Source organism: Anopheles bellator, chromosome 1 (genome assembly GCF_943735745.2).
Source record: "Anopheles bellator chromosome 1, idAnoBellAS_SP24_06.2, whole genome shotgun sequence".
In the NCBI taxonomy this organism is placed as follows: domain Eukaryota; kingdom Metazoa; phylum Arthropoda; class Insecta; order Diptera; family Culicidae; genus Anopheles; species Anopheles bellator.
This window is the reverse complement of record NC_071285.1, coordinates 42213047-42233863: the sequence shown is the minus strand read 5'-3', so window position 1 is coordinate 42233863 and position 20817 is coordinate 42213047. Positions and strand designations below refer to the sequence as shown.

Sequence of the window (20817 nt, the reverse complement as noted above, 5' to 3'; positions counted from 1 at the left end):
CCACGCGAACGATATGGATGTCCTACACCGGTCACTGATCCTCGCCGGCCCCTTGGTCCATTGTTTTCCTTTTCTCTTTTGTGTCAAATTGTTATTTAAATATGCTCCCCCAGCTTGGGTGCGCGGCGAAAAGAACAGTTATGCGTTGCTGCGCTGGTTGCGACCTCCTTCGCGTGGCTCCTGCCACGCATTCCTAACGGTGTGCCTCCGGACCCCGGAGTGCCGGACACGTCGGGCTGATATCTAAATTTATAACCAGCCGCAGCCGCAACCGCATCGGCGCGTGTCAAAAGTGTCCGGCCATGACCGCCGGCCCGCGCATAATCTTCACCAGAATCCCTCCGACCCACCGGCCCAGCATCAACACTGGTGGCCACCCACAGTGCGAATTGCGATACACCCACCTTTTTTGCAGACGGGCCACCCCACGATGCACCGTTCCGTTATGATCGTTATGCTGCCCGGCCCGAGTGGGTGGCTGGCCCGAGAGAGAGAGAGAGAGAGAGAGAGAGCGAGAATAGCATTTAGCTGAAAACGGTCAGCGTTTCCCGCCGGAAGCCATCCGCCGCCGATTGTGACGTTTCCGCGAGGGTTTGAGGTGCAATTTTCTCGGAGGTTGTGGGCCGAGACCACCGAGATTAACCCAACACGGGCGTTGCTGTGTGGGATGACCGCGCAGCGCAGGATCTGGATTGTGCTGGGCCGATTGTGTGCGGGGTGGTTTTATGCACAATGCACGTAAAGTAGCGAAAAGGTCTGATAAAAGTATTATATTAGGTTGAGGAAAAAGAATTACAATGTTTTGTTGTGTAATTTGTTGCCATTTGGATGGTGCATTGTTGGTCCTTATTGGCGGAAAACTCTGGTAATCGATTTTCACAACCTTTTCTAGATTTCTTCCATTCTATTTCTGGTCAATCGCTAACTTTAAACGGTCCAGTTTTTTGAAAGTAAGGATCTGAATTTCGTGTTTGACCATAGATCAGCAACTCATAATAGATTATTCCTTTCAAGTCCAACCAAATACATAGCGGAATCTTTCTGGCTTCTTTGAGCCACTTCGCCACGCTTTGACCACGATCGCATAATGTTATCGTATGTGACCCATTTATCATTCCCCGTCAGCATCCGTTTACCAAATGGGTCGATTTCATTCCGTTTGGCCAAAACTTCGCGGATAGAAACTCGATACATGATGTTTGTTGGTTTTTAATCGGTTGTTGTTTTGTTTTTTGTTGTGATTTTTGCTGCTGGAAGATTGATCATTACAGCCATCTATCGAGAAATTGATAGATTTGAATTCTCCAATCTGATATATTCACCCCCAAAAGGGCCTCCAACGATCTGTCTCTTCTAGCCCATTACCACATTTAATGTAATTTTAACAGTCCTAATGAATCGCTCGAAACCTCTCTCAGTTCGTTTCCGCATAGCCCCGACTAGGACGATGCCGATCAGTGTTGGGATAGGAATGTAAAATTTATTTAACACCCACGAATCGATTCCTAACTGCCACCCCGGCTTCCCGACGCAATCCGATTCGCTTCGGACACGGATCCGTACTCTCGGTACTTAATCACGGAAACACCTTCGCTCGTCCGCGTCGAATTGGCCGGTGGTTCTGGGATTTCCGCCACTGTGTTCTGGCCACTTTCGGTATCGATTGCCGGATCGCGCGCCGATGAATAAATTATCGTCCACCGCGGCGAAGGGTGGGATCAACAAAAAAATCCCATTGATTTATGCCCCCGGCGGGGTCCGATCGTAACCGGCTCCGAGCGAATGCGCTTGCCCGTCGTGGGGAATCCTTTTTCGTGTGTGGACGCGTAGATAATCGTGCGCGACGCGACGCGACACTTATCCTAACGCGCAACCACGCGGGACTTGATATCCCTTCGAGATGTGGAAAGCGATCGAGGCGGTCGGTGAAGCGAATCCGGAGCCTCCGGATTTTGTCTCTTCGATACTTCAATCGTTTTCGATACGGTTTTCCCTTCGCGGGACAGGGCCCCTCCGGTTACCCTTCCCACCGGGGTGTACACGGTCGAAGGGCGATGGAATAGCTTTTAATCCAATAAATTAGAAACCTTTCCCCGGCGTGGAACGTCGGGTGCCAGGACGGAGGAATAATCTACGAGGGAGGATAAACACAAAGATAGGCAGGGAGAGAAATGGGAAAGAAAGTGAACGAAGTGAAAACAAAAGAGAGGCGACGAAAAAAGATCAAGGATCACCGAAGGAAGCGCGGTGGACAATGCGCGACGCATGGATGGCTTAACACTCCGCTAATAAAGTTTAACTTTTAAAATCACATTATTCATTTTCCACACCGCGCCCGCCGAAGGCCGCCCCTCGGCGGACGGCCACCCGGTTCCTGGAGTGCCACAAAAACCCCGGGGCGACAAAAAAGTCAGCGGGGAGTTCACTTTTTGCCACCAGATCCGTTTGCCGTTTGTTTCGGAATGTGAATCGTTTCGCCAGCTTGCGGACGGTTCGTCCTTCGCCTCGGTTTCTCGAGCGGGGCTCGTGACGAAAGCGTCACACTCACGAGATCCGATCCGATCCACCGGTGGGCGCAATCTTCGCGATGCGGCTTTGAATAATTGATTTACGATAAAGGTTGCTAAGCTTAGCCGAATGGTTAGCGATTGTGGCCCGTTTATGTGATTATGCGGGCCGAAGCCGTTCCGCGGTCGATAACAGCTGGGAATCGCTTAATATTTCGAACTGGCCTTTGGATTTTTAAACCCAAACACACAAACAGTCAGCCATATTGCACGGCTCACTGTCATACTATTGTGGGCAAAAAATATCGGGAATTCGCTTGAATGACACGAGAAATATTTTTTTATTCCTCTAAATTTATGTGATATGATCGTTCAAAATAATCCCTACACTATGCAATGCACCAATGCCCACATTTGTTCCCATTTTCGAAACGGGTCGACAAGTTCTTTTTAGAAAAAGCCTTCAACACATTCTTCGTTTCGACTTCTAGCTCAACTATGGGCTGTAAAAGGTTATTCTAATATTTTTGACCACAGTTGTATATGAGGTCCTCACGTTGTCGTGATCTGTCAGTGACTACATGTCACTACAAGAGTATACAAAATGACAACAACTCAGCTACGAGTTTATAACAACTGGCAAGCGGATCACAATCTCACAATGCACGTTCCCAACAAAGGACGTGAATGTCGCGACTGCAGGGAAGCGAATAGAATCCCTCGGCCACGGTAGCTCAGGCCGGATAATGGAGCTTAGAAGCATCCTCGAAGGAGTCGAATCGAGTTCGAGATCACGCTACTGTGACCGCGCCGTGACCGGAGCCCGGGCCGTGGAAATATTTTAATTCGATTAATTCGGAGTTGGGGAAAAAAGAGGTGACATAAATTAGAAATTGGACACAACGCTGGCAGCCGGCCAGCTTTCGGGCTCTATTCTTCAGCATCCGCCCCTGGTTGATGTTTCTGCACCAAATTGTTTTACCTTCCAACGTGGAACCCGCATCGCCATCCGATCCGCTTTTGGAATTTAAATTAAATCGATATCGATCGCCCGTCCGCCCGGTGCTTATTGCTGCACATTAGAATCACAAAGGACTCTCTAGTGAAACGGGCTAATCTTTTTCCGAATTGTTGTTTCCGAACGCTCCACTGCGTGTCGCGATGCGTGGTTTTATTGGCCCCCTCATTTGGGCTGACGAGAAACGGGGTCGATGCTGACAAAAAGCGCCGGGAACGGCTTTTGTCAACATCGGCCCATTCGAGAGGCTTTTGATGGAACATGGCTCAAAGGCCCAAAGAAAGGAGTAATTTCTGTTAACGGCGGCTACTCCTTTCCGAGAGGTAGAGAGCGCCGTACAATGTACGACCCAACAGGCTATTGATGGCGGCCAGCGGTCGTTGCGGGGAAAAATTAGCATTTCAAACAAATTGACCACCCCAAAACGAGGAGGGTGCATGGCGCGAGACGAGCAAATTGCTTGTCGTGCCGTCCCGGTTCAAAGCGAACATTTTCATCGTTTTCATGCAAAGAGAAAATTGTGATCACGAACCGGGCAGCCAGCCAGTGATCGATCTTGGATGTCCCGTCGTCCACGCACGCAACATACGCGTGGGGCTCCGACTCGTTGTAGTGATCACTCCGAAAATGGGAAGGATGCACCCCTCAGCTGCAACAAGTTGATAGCAAAACGGGTGGCTTTCACGCCGGAATGCCGACTGCATTTCTGCAGCTGGCTGCCATTTGCATAAATAGGACCCCCATCCCGGGCTGGCCCTCGACTTTCGGCGGGAGAAATTGGCGAGGATCATCAGTCCGACCGATCACCGACTGCCGACTGCCGATGATCGATGAGTTGTGAGAAAGTTTTCCACTCACGAGGCCGGCCAACGGCAACCTATTAGCTTCGATCGTCGATCATAGATCGCCGCTCTTCGCTCGACCCAACCCAAAATATTCCCAATTTGAATATCAAAAAGAATAATCAGAGCAAGGTACCGTTGGGAAGCCATGCATCGTTAAAACATATTTAACACTCTCTGTTGAATGTGGCCCACAACTTCTTTACGTCTACGTCGGGACTGTTTTGTGTCCGGAATTAGAGGAGCCCGGAGCCTGGAGCATTGACAGACAGACAATCGACCGATCACAGCGGAGCGTGAGACAGGCGTGAGACATTTGTTCCAATTAAGACGATGTGTGTGTTTTTTTTTCTTGTTGTTGCTGTCCAACTGAATCAAGATAGCGCGACAGGATAGCCGAGCGGAACAATCCCTAGGGACCGATCCGAATAGTTCCGCGAGCGATGAAATGTGCCAGATTATGCTGCCTTGCCTGCCTTGCCAAGGTTCGGCTACCGGGCACGGTGAGCTCGGTGAGTGTCCCAGAAATCGCTACAGAGATTAATTTTTAAATCACGATAAATGAGATCAAACCTCCGTTCCGTGGGGGCTGAAGATGCTTTCCCCTGTCGCTTCCACAACAACTGCCTTGCAGGGGTCGAATTCTTGCTTCGCCTATTTGTTTTTTGTTTGGAAAAAATTAAGAAACAAAATGACGAATGCTCTCTCTCGCTCTCCCTCTTATGATGGTTGTTATTTAGGTCCGTCTCTATCGTCAGCCGATCCTTATCGAGCGCGTTTGATCGAGGAGATCTAGCTCCCCACTGATTTTTGTCATTTCCACTTTACGGGGCCCGAAGTCGCTCTCGCTTTGCTACCGTTCTTCCGGCGCACCCGGGCTTGGAAATGGCAGACATTCCTCCAGCAGGAGTCCAAATAGTTTTCGGTCTCTGAAGCCCTAGAGCTCTAGACCATGTCGGTGATCTAATTCCCTGCTGTCTGTACGCCATTAGTCTTAGGCCGCCAGCACGAAAGGATGTTTCGATTTCGATTTTGTATCCCTCGCCTACATAGCACCTGCTCTAGCCGAGCTGGAGGACAATAGAGAAAAGGAGAAAGAGAACCAATATAAGGGAAAAAGAATCATGATGAAGTAGTTCCCGCGTGTAGTGCAGCCACCGATAATCCTTCCATTGCTCGGACGGAATTCCAACGAATGACAGGCACCGCTGAGGGAACTGGGATTTAAATTGTCCGTGTAACCTCTCGGTCTTCGCCTAGGGGCTTACGGCTCGCTCTGCTGCCGTGTTCCGGGAACGGGCAACGCCAACGCCGATGAAACTTGTTGCTTTCTGCTACTGTGGATTATAGAGAGCCGCGAGGGTGCGATCGTCGGCCTGGGATCCAACGGATCGAGATCTTTGTTTCCAGATCTAATACGACCTGACGTCTGTTCCGTTGGTGAACCCTTTCGCGGCTCGATAAATCGAGCCGAGGCTCGCTACATTCGGTGTAACGTTCCCCAGGACCGATCGCCAAAACGAGTGTCTACGCTTTTCGTCCAATAATTCAATTCCGTCCCCCAGGGCCCAAGGACCCGCAGAAAAAAACACACCCGGGGGTAGTATTCCGGGCCGGCCCAGCTCTGCCGGCTCATTATTATTTATTATTTCCGAATTGTTATGATTAACGGAAGCGATGCCGCCACACCGAAACGGTAAACGTTTGCGCTTCGCGCCCCTTCGAGTGGCGTGGCGTTTTGCTTCCTCCCTGCTCGCGTCGCATCCCTGCTTTGCATCGCAAACGGTTTCCCGGGACTCGGGACCCGGGGCCACAGGATCCTCCGCGGTGAAAAGAAACACACACATAATTTATGGCCACCAGGGAGTCCACCAGGTTTTCCAGCGAGCTTGGTTGCGCAGTGCAATCCTGTGTTCCATTTCTTCCCTTTCCGAACGAAGGAAAGGAGCGGAGCGTTCGGTAGCGTTTGATTTGGAAACTATCACCACCGCGCCAGGATCGTCGTCGTCGCAAAGGATCGCTTTCAAATCCCAGATTAATTTCCTTTCATTGCGCCGTCGCCGGTCGGTGCCCTTCCCGGTGTAGAAACCGGGCACAATTAATCCGCTGCACCGCTCGAAAGTCATGAGAACCGAACCCGAACCGGAGCGGCTCTTTTTCATCGAAACGTTAAATTGAGCACCGCCGCTGACGTGGGGGCCGTGTGCCTTTTTCGATCAAACATTACACGAACTGTCAAAACACGCTTCGGCTTCGTTATCCCGGGAGCCTTGTCAGCACCGGCCGGCAGATCAGTTCGTTAGCGATTGTTTGATCGAACGTGCAGTTCATGAAAACATCATCATCACTCTCCGAGCTACTAGCTAATTGGCGTGCATGGGATTTCCGATTTGTGTCGAAAGTTTGCGAGCAAATGGCTGCTCAATTGTGGCGCCGTCTGTCGCCGAGCGGCTGATGGATGGGTTTACGACCCACTTCCTGGCCCTTCCGAGTCCCTGGACAGTGGCGACAATTTTCGAGTGAAATGAGCCCACCAAAACTCAACGACGACGACCATTACTCGGGCCCCGACTCGGCCACTATGGGCCCTCATAAACAGCCCATTACACGCCCAAAGGCATGCGCCTCGGCGAAGCGTTCCGTTCTAATATTCGCCCTGGCGCAGACGCAGCTAATTAATGCTTCACCTCTCCTTGACGTAAGCGGTCTTCAGTTTCAGTGCCGCCTGCAAAGGGCGTCGTTGTTTTGCTTTTGTCTTTGCTTCCGCTTCCAAACCTGGACTGGCTCATGAATTCTGATGATGTTTTAAAAACAAGCAATTATGCTCACAAAAGACGTCGCGACGTCTTTCGTGTGCCCCTTCGGACTCCGTGCCCATAAAAACCCTTTCGATATGGACCCGGACGACCACGTAGCTATAACTTTCTTTGAAACAGTTCAATCCCGAGCGGACGACCACCTGACGTTGTTGTAAACTTTTTTACAATCACACCGACCCGCTGCGTCCTCCGCTCCCAGCTTTTTATGATTAAAACGACGAAACGAAACGGGCGGAAAAAGGCCGAGGATCATAATCGAACCGAACAAATCGAATTTCTCGCGCTCCACCCGGGAGTGGTTAAATACCGTAAAGTTTACACCACACCACACCGCCGAGCTTTCCCGATCGGATCGATCGATCGGTTGGGGCCATAAAAATATTTACGATCGCTCCAAATATCACGCATCCAGCCACGGGTTTTTCGGGGGGTGTCAATAAAAAGGAAACACAAAGTCCACACGGACGAACAATCTGAACAGAGCGGGAATGAAATAGAAAAGAAAAAAAACGCATGGAAATATGGAAGGACCCCCGCACCCGCGCCCGAGGTTTAATTTCATTCAACCAACGCCCGGACTGACGGTGCGCCGGAGCGATCGGTTCTGGTTTTATTTTTGTTATTGTTTTTTTACGATCAATCAGCCCGGGGGTCCGGGCGGTGGGGAAGACCGGGCGAGACAGCGGGTGCCGTATTTATTATGAATTTATGTAGATTGCTCCTCTGCCGAATTCTGATTCCGCCACATTCCGCCTGGCCAAGGATGCCGCCTTTCGGTCTCATTTCGGGAGTTTTTTTTTCCTTAATTGGTACGCGGAGATTGATCTCGTTCCGGGATGTCACTACGAATGCACGCGCGATGCAAGCGTGTCACCGGCCCACGGTGCAGGACGCACTGGACGCATAAATTCATAAACCCATAAAGGTTTACTATCGTCGCCCGGGCAACTGTGTGACCGGAGCTTTCACCTGGCCACGGACCTCGCGGGCAACGTGTACTGAATATTGTAATGACATCAATAAAAGGAGAGTTCGGTCGGCCACAAGCTAAGCACTGGTCGCAAAATCGGGACTGTCGCAAGTACAGGACATAATCATGTTAACACCGGCTGGCCGGTTCATTCATTCAAGTGGCCGTCAGGCAGGACCGGAGAGAGGTCCTGGCGCGTAACAGCAGCGTTCTGGCGAGCAAATGAATATTTCGACATGATAACATCGGAAAATTTATGGCCTCTAATGAAACTTCCTTTTCTCTCTCTCTCTTCCGCACGCTCCGTCGCCGCATTCCGTCGCAACAAATGCGCACTTGCGCGTTTTAATTATCGGTCGTCTCATTTGCGCACTGCCATCCCCGCTGCCTCCCGTCGCCCATCAGCAATCCGAGCAAGCTGAACGGCCAGACCACGCCCCTCGACGTGGACATCCAGGGACTGCTGCTCGGGGCCCAATCGGCGATCAGCGTCAAGCGCGAACCCGAAGACCTGCGCAAGGAGCCGAAAAATCCCCGAAGCCAGAAGGTAGGTGGAAGGTGGTGTGCGTAACCGCGTGTTTCCGCAAACGCGCGTCACTCAGCCAGGTGAGTTCCCCGCGCTGGTGGGGGCTCACCGAGAGAGAGATGGTGTCATCTCGCTCTGGCTGCCATCGAAACAGAGGCGGCTGCGCGATCGGCTTCGGAGTGCCCGACTGGTGCTCGAATCGATTCGAGTAGATTCGAGCACCGATTTAATCATCGAATCATTCAATCGCTGGGGGAATTTCAATACTCTGCCCTAAGGTCCCAATATAGATCGTGATGATATTCAATCCAATCGCACGCGATGAAGATCCTTGAAAAAAGTGGGAAATTATGTAAAATGCTACAATGTTGCTCGCCGACCACTTAACACCCATTCACCGAGGCCGAAACAATGAAAGGAAGCCGGGCGATAAACTTCGCGCAAACAATCGCACGCCAGAGACCAGAGAAAGAAACAAAAAAGGGGGGACCCAGTCCCGGGTGGACTTTCAATTTTTCCGATAATTTAATTTAGCCTGACAGCTGACAAAAGCAGTTGCCCTGGCCTGGAGCATGCGCTCCGGTTTCGTTGTTTTTTTTTGCTGTCCACCCTCTTTCCTTTTTTGGGCATGGCCAGGCAACAGTATCGTGCGCGGCGTGAGCGAACGGCGCCACCAGCGAAGGATCCTTTCGAAAATACAATCCACCCCGGGACGGGACGGGACGGGAGTTAACTCCAACGGGCTTTTTGTGTCGTGTACGCCATCAATCTGTGCGCTAGTTCCGTGTCGTTCCACGAAACGACCGCATTCGTGTATCCTTTTCCACCCCCCCGGGAGGGGGGCGCCACTTTCCTTTCGCTTGCTGTTGTGGTGGCCGGTCGAAAAAAAACGGCAACCTATCGAAACAGGTTGAAACAGTGCAACTCCGCAACGCGTTTGTTGTGTCCTGTGTAATGTGAAACAATCGAATTCGGATTGATCTCGTTGAGCGCTTACGAAACCGTCCCCGATTCCTTTCTATTTCCCTGCACCACTAACGTAACGCGCGCTCTCACTCTCGCCTGGGCATCTCAAAGGACACCGGGGCTTTCTATATTTTCGCGACCCAGCACCCGATCCTTTCGAATCGAAAGTGTGGACAAATTGACGACCCCTTTCAGATGCAGCGCACGCTTGTCACTTAACGCCGCACTCTCCGAAGGACTCTCGGTCGGTGCGTTATGCTGGATTTTGCGAATGCCATTTTTCCCCCATGCCCCTAATGCGAAATGCATCCTTCGATTGGACCCTCGTTTTTTTTTGCCAACCCGCGGGTCGATAAATTGCCGGGTTCGGATGTCAAAACAGCAGATTATGCTGCACACATAACCGGTGTGTGGATTGCAATAACAGCATAATTGATGGTGCATCGCTGTTGACTCCGCCGGCGCGTGCTAACGTCGTGTGGTTCTTTGTTGCGACACACTCGGTTTCGAGCGAAGGTCACAATCCCGGGGCGGAACAATGTCACCGTGCCGTGTTTCCGGGAAGCACGGGCATCGGGTTGACCTTCGGTGGAGAGCATAAAACTTTGTGCGCCACGCACTTAAAATGGTGCGCTTTATGTTAACATCTAAATCGGAGCGCGCTTCCCGGGCCGGGTCCAGCCAGCTAACATTAAAAGCCACATTAAACGCCGAGAAGTTGCTACACTTTTGAATGACCCCTGAGGCCTGAGTTCCGCCGCGATTTTCCGGGAACGTGGATCTAATTCGTGGTCGTCCGCGGTTAGACGGTCAAATGGCCCATTGAAATGGTTTCTAATGTCCGCCAAATGCTGCCTTCTGCGAAGCGACGTTTAGCGTGTCGTGTCTGGTAAAAATCATTCCGAGATCGTCCTCAATCCGTCGTTTAAGGCGATGTTTCGCACCGACACCGACCGGAGGACATTTCGATAGAAAAAGGACCTCGGGTCTCGTGCCTATCGTGTGTAACAGAAAAATATCGCCACGGCCGAAAGGATTGTCCTTCGGGACGAGGCGTTCGAATTCCCGAACCAGCAAGGAGCGTCTTCGTTTTCGGCCTCGAATCGAGGACAAGGGAGACCGGCGAATAGGACGATCGTAGGAGCGAAAGAGAGCGAGGATCGTAAGCCCCCTGGCGCAACGCACTTATGCTCGCGCATTGCGACCTGCGTACACGCGCACCGTACTTGCCCGTTCCGCATCTACCCCTCTCGATCACTCACTCTCTCTCTCTCTTTCTCTCTCGCTCGATCTTACCCCTTCATTGTGTGTCGCGTCTTCGGCGTGCCGCCGTTATCTTCGGCTCCCTCCCTTCGATCCCTTCCCTTGCCTCGTCCCTCAATCCCTCTCTCTCTCTCACGCTAGCGTCTGCCCTCAGGAATCTCTCTCTCTGTTTCTCACGCGCCCGGCTCGACCCGTCGTTGCGTTTCATTCACTCTGAAGCCGAACTGGCCACGTCGCTCCTTACACCGCATCTTCCCGGTGTATGTGTGTTCCTCCCCGTGCCTGCCCCTCGCGCCGACGACCGGCAGACGGCGACGATGACGACGACGACGACGCCGGACTTCATCGTACTTTGATTACGCTGGGCTCCGGGGTTGATTTAGTCTGTCATAAGACGTTGATGAATCGAGATCGTGCTTGTGTGTACCGCGACCACCCCGCCCCCCGTGCGTTCTTTGCTGCGCAAGTCGTCAACGTCGTCGCCGTCGTCGCGAGGATCGGCCTCGCTCGGTGTGGCGCTGCCGTGTCCAGTGACTCGCGTGTGTGCCCGAATCGCACAAGGTGGTCGTCCTTGCGGGCCGTGACTGTTATCTCCGTCACGCACGTGTGTGGTGCGCCCCCCCACAGTGAAGCTCTAGCCTGGTGACTTCCGTGGTGTCCGAAATTCGGTGCTCCAATCGCCCTGTCCTCGAAAAGTTCAAAGTGTTGTGAGTGAGCGAAAACACGAGCCAAGGAGTAATTGTTTAGAGTGTCGACCTGTGCTTTGGGAGCTCTGACAGGAAGCCCACCCGATTTATCCTTATCTATCCTCCCCGGTGTCTCTCTCTCTCGTTGTTGATCGCGGTTGATCGCGGTTGTTGGTGAGTTGTTTTCCGTGTTCGTCTCCTCCCCCCCGGCCATCGAGGTCCGCCGGTTCACCCGCGTCAGAGAATACGATTCGATGGAGGTTTGATGCGATGTTGGGCTAAATTGGCGGATTATGCAAAGCACTCGAGCCGCTCGAGCCGCCGCCGATTGCTTTATTGCTGCCAGTGTTCGACGATCGAGTGGAATAAGGATAATGATGCCGATGGTGATGATGATCGTGATGATGATGATGATGATGGTGCTCTTGAGGAGATGATACGGGTCGATGGGTGAGAGTCCGGTGCCACTCATGTCCTCGAGACCGGCGCTTGATAAGTGAACGAACGTGCAGCTATGCTGTTATCGCCGGTCTGTGGAATGTTTCGGTTCGAAGCCGAACGAAAAACGCGGGGAGACTTCCGCGGCCCCAAAAAGTAAAAGGACCTTTTCCGCGTTCGGCAAAGGGCACCCCCCGAGAGCTTGTGTGTGCGTGCGTGCTCGGCCCCTTGGGTAATTTATTTTAAATATGACAGTTTAAAGGCCCCGAAAGACGTGGCGTTCGTCGAAGCACGCCCGCCGGCTGGACGTTAATTTACTCGACTCTTGTGCGGCCCCCAAAAACCGCGCTACGTGACGCCGGCGTCCTTTCGCGTGTACTGCGTGTCCTGGCCGGCACACCGCACGTCCCGGTTTAATTGTCCCTTAATGTGTCCCACGTTCGATGTCGCGTGTGAATGCGGCGCTCGGTGAATCGATCCGCTTTTGGGCCGCCGATCGGTTGGCAATCTGTTTTGCCAACAGACGCCCCGTGCGTGCGTGATTGCGTGTCGCAACTCGGTGCCGGGGCACTTCGCAGCCATTAATGACGTGAAATGGAACCGATTGTTTCAGGCGGGCGTGTTATTGTTCATAATTTGTGGCACAGCGAAGCATCCGAGGTCCTCGCGGTGGTGAATCGCGCAAACTGCGAACCTCATTAGGAGCGACGGAGCGACGGCGTGTCATTAGGTGGAATAATAGCTCCAATTGCATTTCCGGTTCCGATAGAATGGCGTAGAATGGTGTGGGGTGTTATCAGTGCCCAGCGCGCGAACCCGCAAGTGGAACGGATACACTGCACGGTTCGCGGGCCACGGCGATTTTGTTCCGTACCGATAACCCTTTGGGAGCCTTTTTTTGCCTGTCGACCGAACGTGTCAGCGTCAGTCGCGCAGAACCAATGGCACTTTATCGGGAGTCATTATCGGGCAGCATAAATTAGCGGACGGCCACACCGCCGGGACACCACCGCGGGGATAGTGTTTGTTTTTTGAGGAGTATCTCCCGCGCTTCGCTTGGCGCGTATTAATTTTTGTGTGTTTTCGCGCTACTTCTTCTTGGCTGTGGTGCTGTCCGATTCTTACCGCTGCGGTGGGAACCGACGGCCCAGGAAGCCGTGCGATCGTGCGATGTGTGCGATATCGGTCCGACCGGCGGTTGGTGTTAATTTATACGGAAAACCATTTTACTCTCTCTCTCTCTGTCGAGGGAACCGAACCAATCCGTACGTCGCTGGGCAGCTCTATCATTGCGCACGACGCTTTCCCGGCTCTATTAGTGGGTTTATCATTAATTAGCGAGCAAAAAATGAGGCAATGTTTGCACAGTGGAGGCAAAATTTAGGCACCAACACACGATCGATGCAGGGGATTTCTATTTTTGCCCGCCGAACGCTAATGCACGGACGTTCGGGCGGAGCGTCAAAAACGTCACCCGGGGGTTGTCAACGGCACAACAAACACTTGGCTTTTGTTTGGCCTATGGGCCGTTGACTCGGGCCCTTTCGATTGGGCAATTGTTGCCCGACGCCGGGGAACTCTAATTTACGAGGAAAGTTGATGAAAGCGGCCACGGCGGCGCTTGTTGCGTGGCCGAGACCCAATCCGGGTGGGATCCCGGGCCTGGGTGATGAAAAATTTTAAGATAAATTTCCTCCCGACGGCCCCCGGACGTGTGTATGTGTGGGTAACCTTGCGGCTAGGTCGCGGCGGTCCCCAGGATCCGTGCGGGGCTGGAATGAGGCGCGCTAGAAAATTATGCAGATTCGATCTGCAACGGACCCCCACAACAACAGCGCGGTGGAGCTCTAATCGAGCGGTCCGACATAAATATTCATAATGCGCCGTGCCTAGCGTGCCCTAATGTCCACCACCAGCACCAGCACCCGTGGCGCATCGGATTCCGATCGTCGGCTAATCCGAAACCGACAGAAATCTCAGCCTTTACGTCTGGGAAATCTGATTAAAAATTAAATGAGCTACCAATTCCGTCGCGGGCCGCGGCTACGGGGACGACCCCCATTATGGCTTGCCGGTCGACAACGCACCACCACTACTATCGCGCATCATCACCCTCATCATCCACGCCATCATCGGCGGCATCATCATCGTCTGAACCGTGGCGAGTTAGGGGCCCCGAAAAAGCCCTCGTCGGGTTCGTCGCTTGCCCATGCCGAACTCGGGCCGAGTCTTTCGTTTAGTGGGGCAATGCGAGATGGCGATAAATAAAATCCAAATTTATTGAGCATAATTAAGAATCGAAGGTAATAATTTCGAGACCAATAGGCGGCCAGTGGGCAGGGCAGGGGAGCGCCGTCCAAGCCCAGCAGGTGATCGCGAGGGCACACCGATCGCGGCCGGGTGGTTAATTAATTCTTTTCCGAAAATTATTAGAGCTCCGCTTCGGGACCGTCCGACCGTCTGTGTGTGTGTCTGTGCGGCCCATTTCGGGATTGCCGGGAGGATCCCGCTTCGGTCGGAGCGCAGCGCAGAAACCACGGGACGTTATCGTGACGAAATTGGAGTGCATTGTGGTGATTGAAAATGAAGTCCACGATCCCAGAAACCGGGGCCGCACTGAATTCATAATTAACCCGCCACAAAAACCACACAAAAAATTGGCGCAACCACAGGAGAGAGCTCGAAACTTAAGTCTCTGCTGCAGGAACACTGAGCATTATTCGAAGCACGCCGCAGTTTCGAGTGCCGAGGACGCCGAAATCGTCCCTTACGCACACCGCGCGCCGAAATGGTGTCGTAAAATGGTTGCAATTAAAAAATATTAAATGCTGAAATGCACTTAACTTTAACGGCTCTCGGGGCCCTCTGCACGGCACGGATTCCGCGATCGTCCTGCGAAACGTTCCGATGGCGCTTCAGGGGATGGTTTAATTTTGTAAAATTCACGCTCACGCCTCACACGCAACCGCACCCAGCCCAACGCAGCAACAATGAGCGCCTCAATTTTGCGCCACCGCCGCACGGCACCATAAAGTAAGCCCGGCAATTATTCGGTTCGTCCGGTTCGGTGGAGGGATATTTAAACTCGCCACTCGCCGCTCACCACTTCGGCAAATAATTTAAACATTAGCCTTCCATTGCCGTCGGTTGTGGCCGCGGCCGAGATTAGCGCAACCATCAACCCGCATCGGCTCGTTTATTGATTCGGTCGGCTTATCAGCGTAATCGTAAAATCCCAGCCCAGCTCAGCTCAGGTCCTTTTTTTTTGTTTCGGCTCGAAGTGCGGGCCGAAAGTCAACAATGTCACATGATACATCACACCCGATCACGCTCGATCTCCCGTGCCCAGATCGATCGCGAGCCCGGTGGGACTACTGCAATGTTGATGCTCGATGCGTCTTTTTTTTTTTTGTTTAAATTATGCAACCCACGAACGCGGACATTTAGATCGGGGCTTTAGATATCGTGTCGGGAGTCGGGACCGCGATCCTTGACGCGGCTTTATGACTCTTTCTCTTCGCTGCGATGCCGGGCGCTCCCTTCACTTTCGAAAGAGGCCCATCTCACCCTGCACTTCCGCCTCACGCAACTCACGGGGCGTTGCGAAATATCCTTGCCGGACCAGAGCCCGGTCCGTTATTTAATTAACCACACACTCTCCGACGGATTATCGTCGAGTTCGGGCCACCGAGAGGGACTTTTGTTTGTTTCTGGTCCGCGGTCAGCGTGAAACTCCCGTCACGCCCCGAAAAAAAAAAACATAAAACAAGTAATAATAACAAGATGTCAACAAACTAAAGCACACGGTACAATCTCCGGGATCGCGCACAGGGCCGGCGGGGCCGTTCGCGTTTATGGCGCACCCATAAATTAACGACAAACGGCCAATTCACTGACAGGCGCGTATCAATCGCCGTTTGCGCTAATGTGATCCATTTTTTTTGCTGTTGGCCGAGGTTGATGGTTTTTTTATACCCCCCGGTTGTCCTTCCTCGTCCTCCGATCGCTCCGCTCGCTTATTAATCGTCATCCCTTTTTGGAGGATTTTTGGTCAAAGTGTTGCTGCTCGCTGGACTCGACGCGATCCGAGCCACCAGCAGCAGTGGCCGAGAACCTGTTTCGGGCCCAGTTCGGCACTGTGTGTTTGTGTCAGGACGATTGAGTATCGCCATCGGGCTTCGGATCGAGCATGCGTAACGGTAGCCGATTTCGGCTGTAATAAGTTTCGGTTGTTAGCTTTCTGTCTACGATGAACGCCCAAATGCCCAAGGCTGCCTGCTAAATACTGGCCGCTGACAGAAGCAGAGCGAGTGGCCCCACGGTTGAAGGGACCTTATGAAGATTTCTATCGTCGAATCACATCGTGGTGAGGTTCTGTTTCAATTCGCCCCAAACAAACGTACACACCGGTCAAAGGTTTGGGATCCAGCAACAGATCAATCATCCGCGGGGCTGGAGCCGAGCGTATCCCGACGGATCCCGAGGATGGCCAGAAAATCAGAAAGCCGCGCAGCGATCATCAGCGAAACGGAAATTGATTTTTGACAGTTGTCATTTTGATTAGAATCGGTCGGCCGGCCCGGGCCGTGTCTGTAGGTTTTTGGGCTTTTCCCAGTCCCAGTGCTAAGTGCTGCATCATTCGGGTGTGGGTTCTCCGGCTCCTTCGGGCGATAAGGGACTCTCGCGCGCTCTCTCTCTCTCTCTCTCGCTCGCTGTCTCTGTGGCGGTCGAAGAAACCCGAGATGCGCGAGAGCCTCCAATCGGCGGTGTGATGAATCGTTGGTCCTCGTCGAACCGCGCTCCGGAATGATGGTTGTTGGTTGTTGCGGTCCACGCCGGGGTCATGTCGCGCCGCGGACCGCAATCACCGAAAACATGACTTTCAATCACCCGGAATCGAAGTAGACCCTGAAATGGGGCGGTGTCCGCCGGAATCCGAATGCCTCGGTAATGAGGAAACAGAATGGGACCGAGTTCTACGCGCTGGACCTAGGAAATCAATTTGTGGTCGAAGCGCCCGGGGGCCAGAATGTGAATGTCGGACGTGCGTGTATCGCGACGATCACTATCGCGTCCCCAATTTCGTCCGGACTTTCCGGCACCGATGAAATCATAATTCCAAACGCTGACATGAAACACACAGAAAAAAGAGACAAACGTGTGGAGTATTCACTTGCTAGCTTGGCTGCGTGCGATCGAGTGTTCGGCGCGGCCTCCAAGACGGGAGCCGTGGCTGGCCGTCCGGCTGATCAATCATGTTTTATTTTGCGTGGCGATCGGGGCCACCTTTTTCGGGTTTCATAATCGCAACGCCGAAATGCCTAGGGAGTGCGTGTCCGTCGGTCGACAGGGTTCGACGGTGCTAACGAGCGCCCGCGGCCCCACGGCATCGTAGATTGGTTGGGATTTGTCAAATGCTGCTGCCTGAAGTGGCAGCATTTTCATTCAGCCAGTGGCTAGGAACCGTAAACTAGTATTTTCAAACTCCAACTCCAACGCTGCCAATCGGAATCGGGTGCTCCATTAAGTTGGAAGTGGATGGGATTAACACGGCTTAGTGAGTGAGTGGGGACCAGTCAACTTTTAAGCTTCCTTGTGCTTCAATTCTTCACCCAAAAATCGTTTGGACAAAGGACAGTAACAGTTGTTGAGTACTTTGTGGTAGGTCTGAACTATCAGTGGGATACGCAGCGACAAGGTATCGAAGTTTCCTGAAGATTTCTAATCAACGCCCAGGACCGAATTGTAGACGCCGGAGGTCCGATGGCCGGATGTCGATGATGGTCCCAGTTTCCCATTTCGTGACTTCTTAAACTTATTGGAATAGGAATTTTCATGGCGTTAAAAGGAAAGATCTAAATCTAGATCGGTTCCTTTTGCCGAGTCTAGAGTCAAGCCTAGAATCGCATCATGCTCATGCCCGTCCGCTATCGGGTCCAATTTATCGTCGATCGCGAGCCGCACCTAGAACCGGCCCCGTGGGTGACAAGTGGCGTTAATTGAATTTATTTCTGCACTCGCGAAGCGCCCTCGAAGGACTTCGCGCGAGGACGATCGCTTGCGGCACGGTCTGAGGGCAAGCCCGGAATTATTGAATTATGGCGCATCGCCCTGGATAAGCATCGTGGCTCGAACAACTTCATCTTCCGCCGGAGTCCGGAGCTTTTTTAATTAATCGATTTATATAATCTCTTCCGCTTCGCGCCCCCTCGGAGCCATGGGACATTAATTTGTATGCTCAGCTCCTAGAGCGAGGTCCTGAGGTCTAATTGCGTTCCGCACCTGTCGCCGCCCCGACCCGGACCCGTCGGTCGGCCGGTACGACGGTGGAAGATTTATGTTTTTGGGCCAAAATTGAAACTTTTCCATCAACAGACGCAGGCGCAGGCGGGACCGTGCCTGCGGGCCAGACATTTGTCGTTTAATTAAAATTCAATTAACCGTCCGCTCGAATCGTATTCTCCTGGCGCGCCCCGTGGGTGACAACACCGAAGTGATCGGTTCCACGGCCCCGTTCCTCATTCTCTCTGCGTCCGTTCCGCAATCGTTAGGTTTCGTCGTCGTCGTCGTCGTCGTCGTCGTTGCCGTCGCCTCACGTTAGAGAACCTCCACCCAGCCCTGGAAGTCCTTCAACGGAAACCATGTATGCTGCCCCCGGCAGCACGCAGATCTACCTGCAGGTAAGCAGCGCTGCGCCACTTGAGGCCACCTTGAGGCTTTAGGGGCCCGGCCCTCGTTATATTACTTCTCAGGGCACCCAAAACCAGGGTGCCGGTATTAGCCGTTTTCGTCTCACGGCCGCCGGTGACGAAGGATTTCCGAATTGTCCGGTGAGGTGGAAACCCGAGGCAACACGCACGCGGGTGATCGAAAATGATCAACCTTTTTTTTTTTTGCTGCCCCGGCTGCCACTTTCGTATTTGATTTTCGAGCGCTTAATCGCGCTCGACTTTTGTGCCGCGTCAGCCGCACTGTCATCGTAATCCTGCTGCCCCGCGGTCCCGTGTCCTGCCACCAAACACCTGACTCTAGGCGAGGCAACTCTGGTCTGGGGTGTTTCACCTAAAATGTGCACCCCTCTCTCACAGGGGGGGCCCACCCGCGGGAGCTGGCCCCATCTCGGGGCTGAAAATTAGCATATTTACATAAAACCAACCAACCCGTCCAGCGCCCTCCGTTCGCCCTCCGCCGATCGGAATCGGAGCGCCAGAGGCTCGCCGCCGTCAATCTGCAGGCCTGGCCAACCGACCAGCGTGGACCCACGGACGTTTTGACGTTTATATTTCGTTCGACTTTTGATGGGTTGACAGGTCCCGCGCCCGCGCGTATGTGTGAGGCAGCGATTATGAGAAGAAATGAGAAGCAAAAAAAAGAAATGAAGGGACGTGCGATCGCGGGCCTTCGATCACTTAGCGATCGATCGAGGAACAGGTGGTCGCTCTGTTTTCTCACCCTTCCCTTCCCCCTGTGGCCCGCGACAGCTATTGACAAGTTTATCAAACACCAAACCAGCCAGCCAGCCAGCGGCCATTTTATGGCCCGTCAGCTTCGCTTTCGCTTGTTCCACAATGTAGCCGAGGGGCCGAGGCGATTAGAAAGGTGATGAACGCCCAACGCCCCACGATTTGGCCGCAGGACCCGCGGGGCCCCCGGATTACCAAACTCCGGTCCACTTCAGCTCACCGTTAGCTAACCAATTCTCAATTGCCCCGGTTCTCTCTTTTCACACAGGGTCCTTCCCATCAGAACAGCACGGCAGCGTCGGCCAGCTCCAATGTGAACACGAATTCGCCCAGCCCCGGCTCCTACGCACAGTATGACATGTATCCGCCGAACAGACTCGGGTAAGTGGAGCAAAGGATCTCCGGCTCCTTCTTGAGTCGCGAATAATTGGGGATAATTCCATTGCAGCCCGGGTGGGTCGGCGTTCATCACCGAGCCGTACACGTACCGCGAGTACTTCGACAACCAAGGATATGCGCCGGCCCGCACCATCTACGGCACGGCGACCGACTCCGAGGGTCCGCAGCCGGCCACCACGTACGAGGGCCGCTTCACGAAGACCGGCTCGATCTACACCAAGACGATCACGTCGGCCGGCCTGACGGTGGACCTGCCGAGCCCGGACTCGGGCATCGGGGCCGACGCCATCACGCCCCGGGATCAGAACAACGTCCAGCAGTCGTTTGACTACGCGGAACTCTGTCAGGCTCCGACCGGGCTGCTCGATCCGAATGCCGCCGGCCACATACCGGCGTCGGTGGCCAGCCTGCAGCGCAACCTGGTGGTCAACGGGAGCCAGAACAGTCCGACCACGTCGCTCGGTAGCTCATCGGCGGCGGCCGCGGCCGTCGCCACCGTGGCCGGTGCCGTCGTCCCGCCCCGTTCCCGCCCCTGGCACGACTTTGGACGACAGAACGATGCTGACAAAGTGCAGATACCAAAAATGTAAGTTTCTGAAGGAAGAGATTATTATTCAGTTTTCGATGATGAAAGTATTTTTGCTCCCGAAGTTATGCAATCCGCATGACACCTGTTTTGATAACAATCGTAGTGTAACCAGTTTTTAATGGATAGGCATCGGCAAATATCAAATTGCTGATACAAATCTTATCACTTATAGATGCAGCAATACAAAGAAACAGTAATTGGTTATCCGTAACTTTGTTATCAAGCCGATATTATCTGCTTGATTAAATACATGGTCAATCGAGATATCTTCAAATGGTTTTGGGCCACCTACAACTGAAGTTAATTGAACAGTTAACTGTTGTTGAGTCAC

The 20817-nt window shown here is 53.0% G+C and overlaps 1 protein-coding gene across 1 annotated transcript in view; it reads left to right on the top strand.

Annotated features, from left to right (window-relative positions):
• Positions 1 to 20817, top strand: part of LOC131205698 (protein grainyhead) — a 118398-nt gene that overhangs the window by 63657 nt on the left and 33924 nt on the right. The window contains exons 4-7 of the mRNA XM_058197912.1: positions 8562 to 8703; positions 18587 to 18715; positions 19767 to 19879; positions 19947 to 20483. Coding sequence (XP_058053895.1) covers positions 8562 to 8703; positions 18587 to 18715; positions 19767 to 19879; positions 19947 to 20483 — 921 coding nt within the window. The remainder of the gene's footprint in view (positions 1 to 8561; positions 8704 to 18586; positions 18716 to 19766; positions 19880 to 19946; positions 20484 to 20817) is intronic.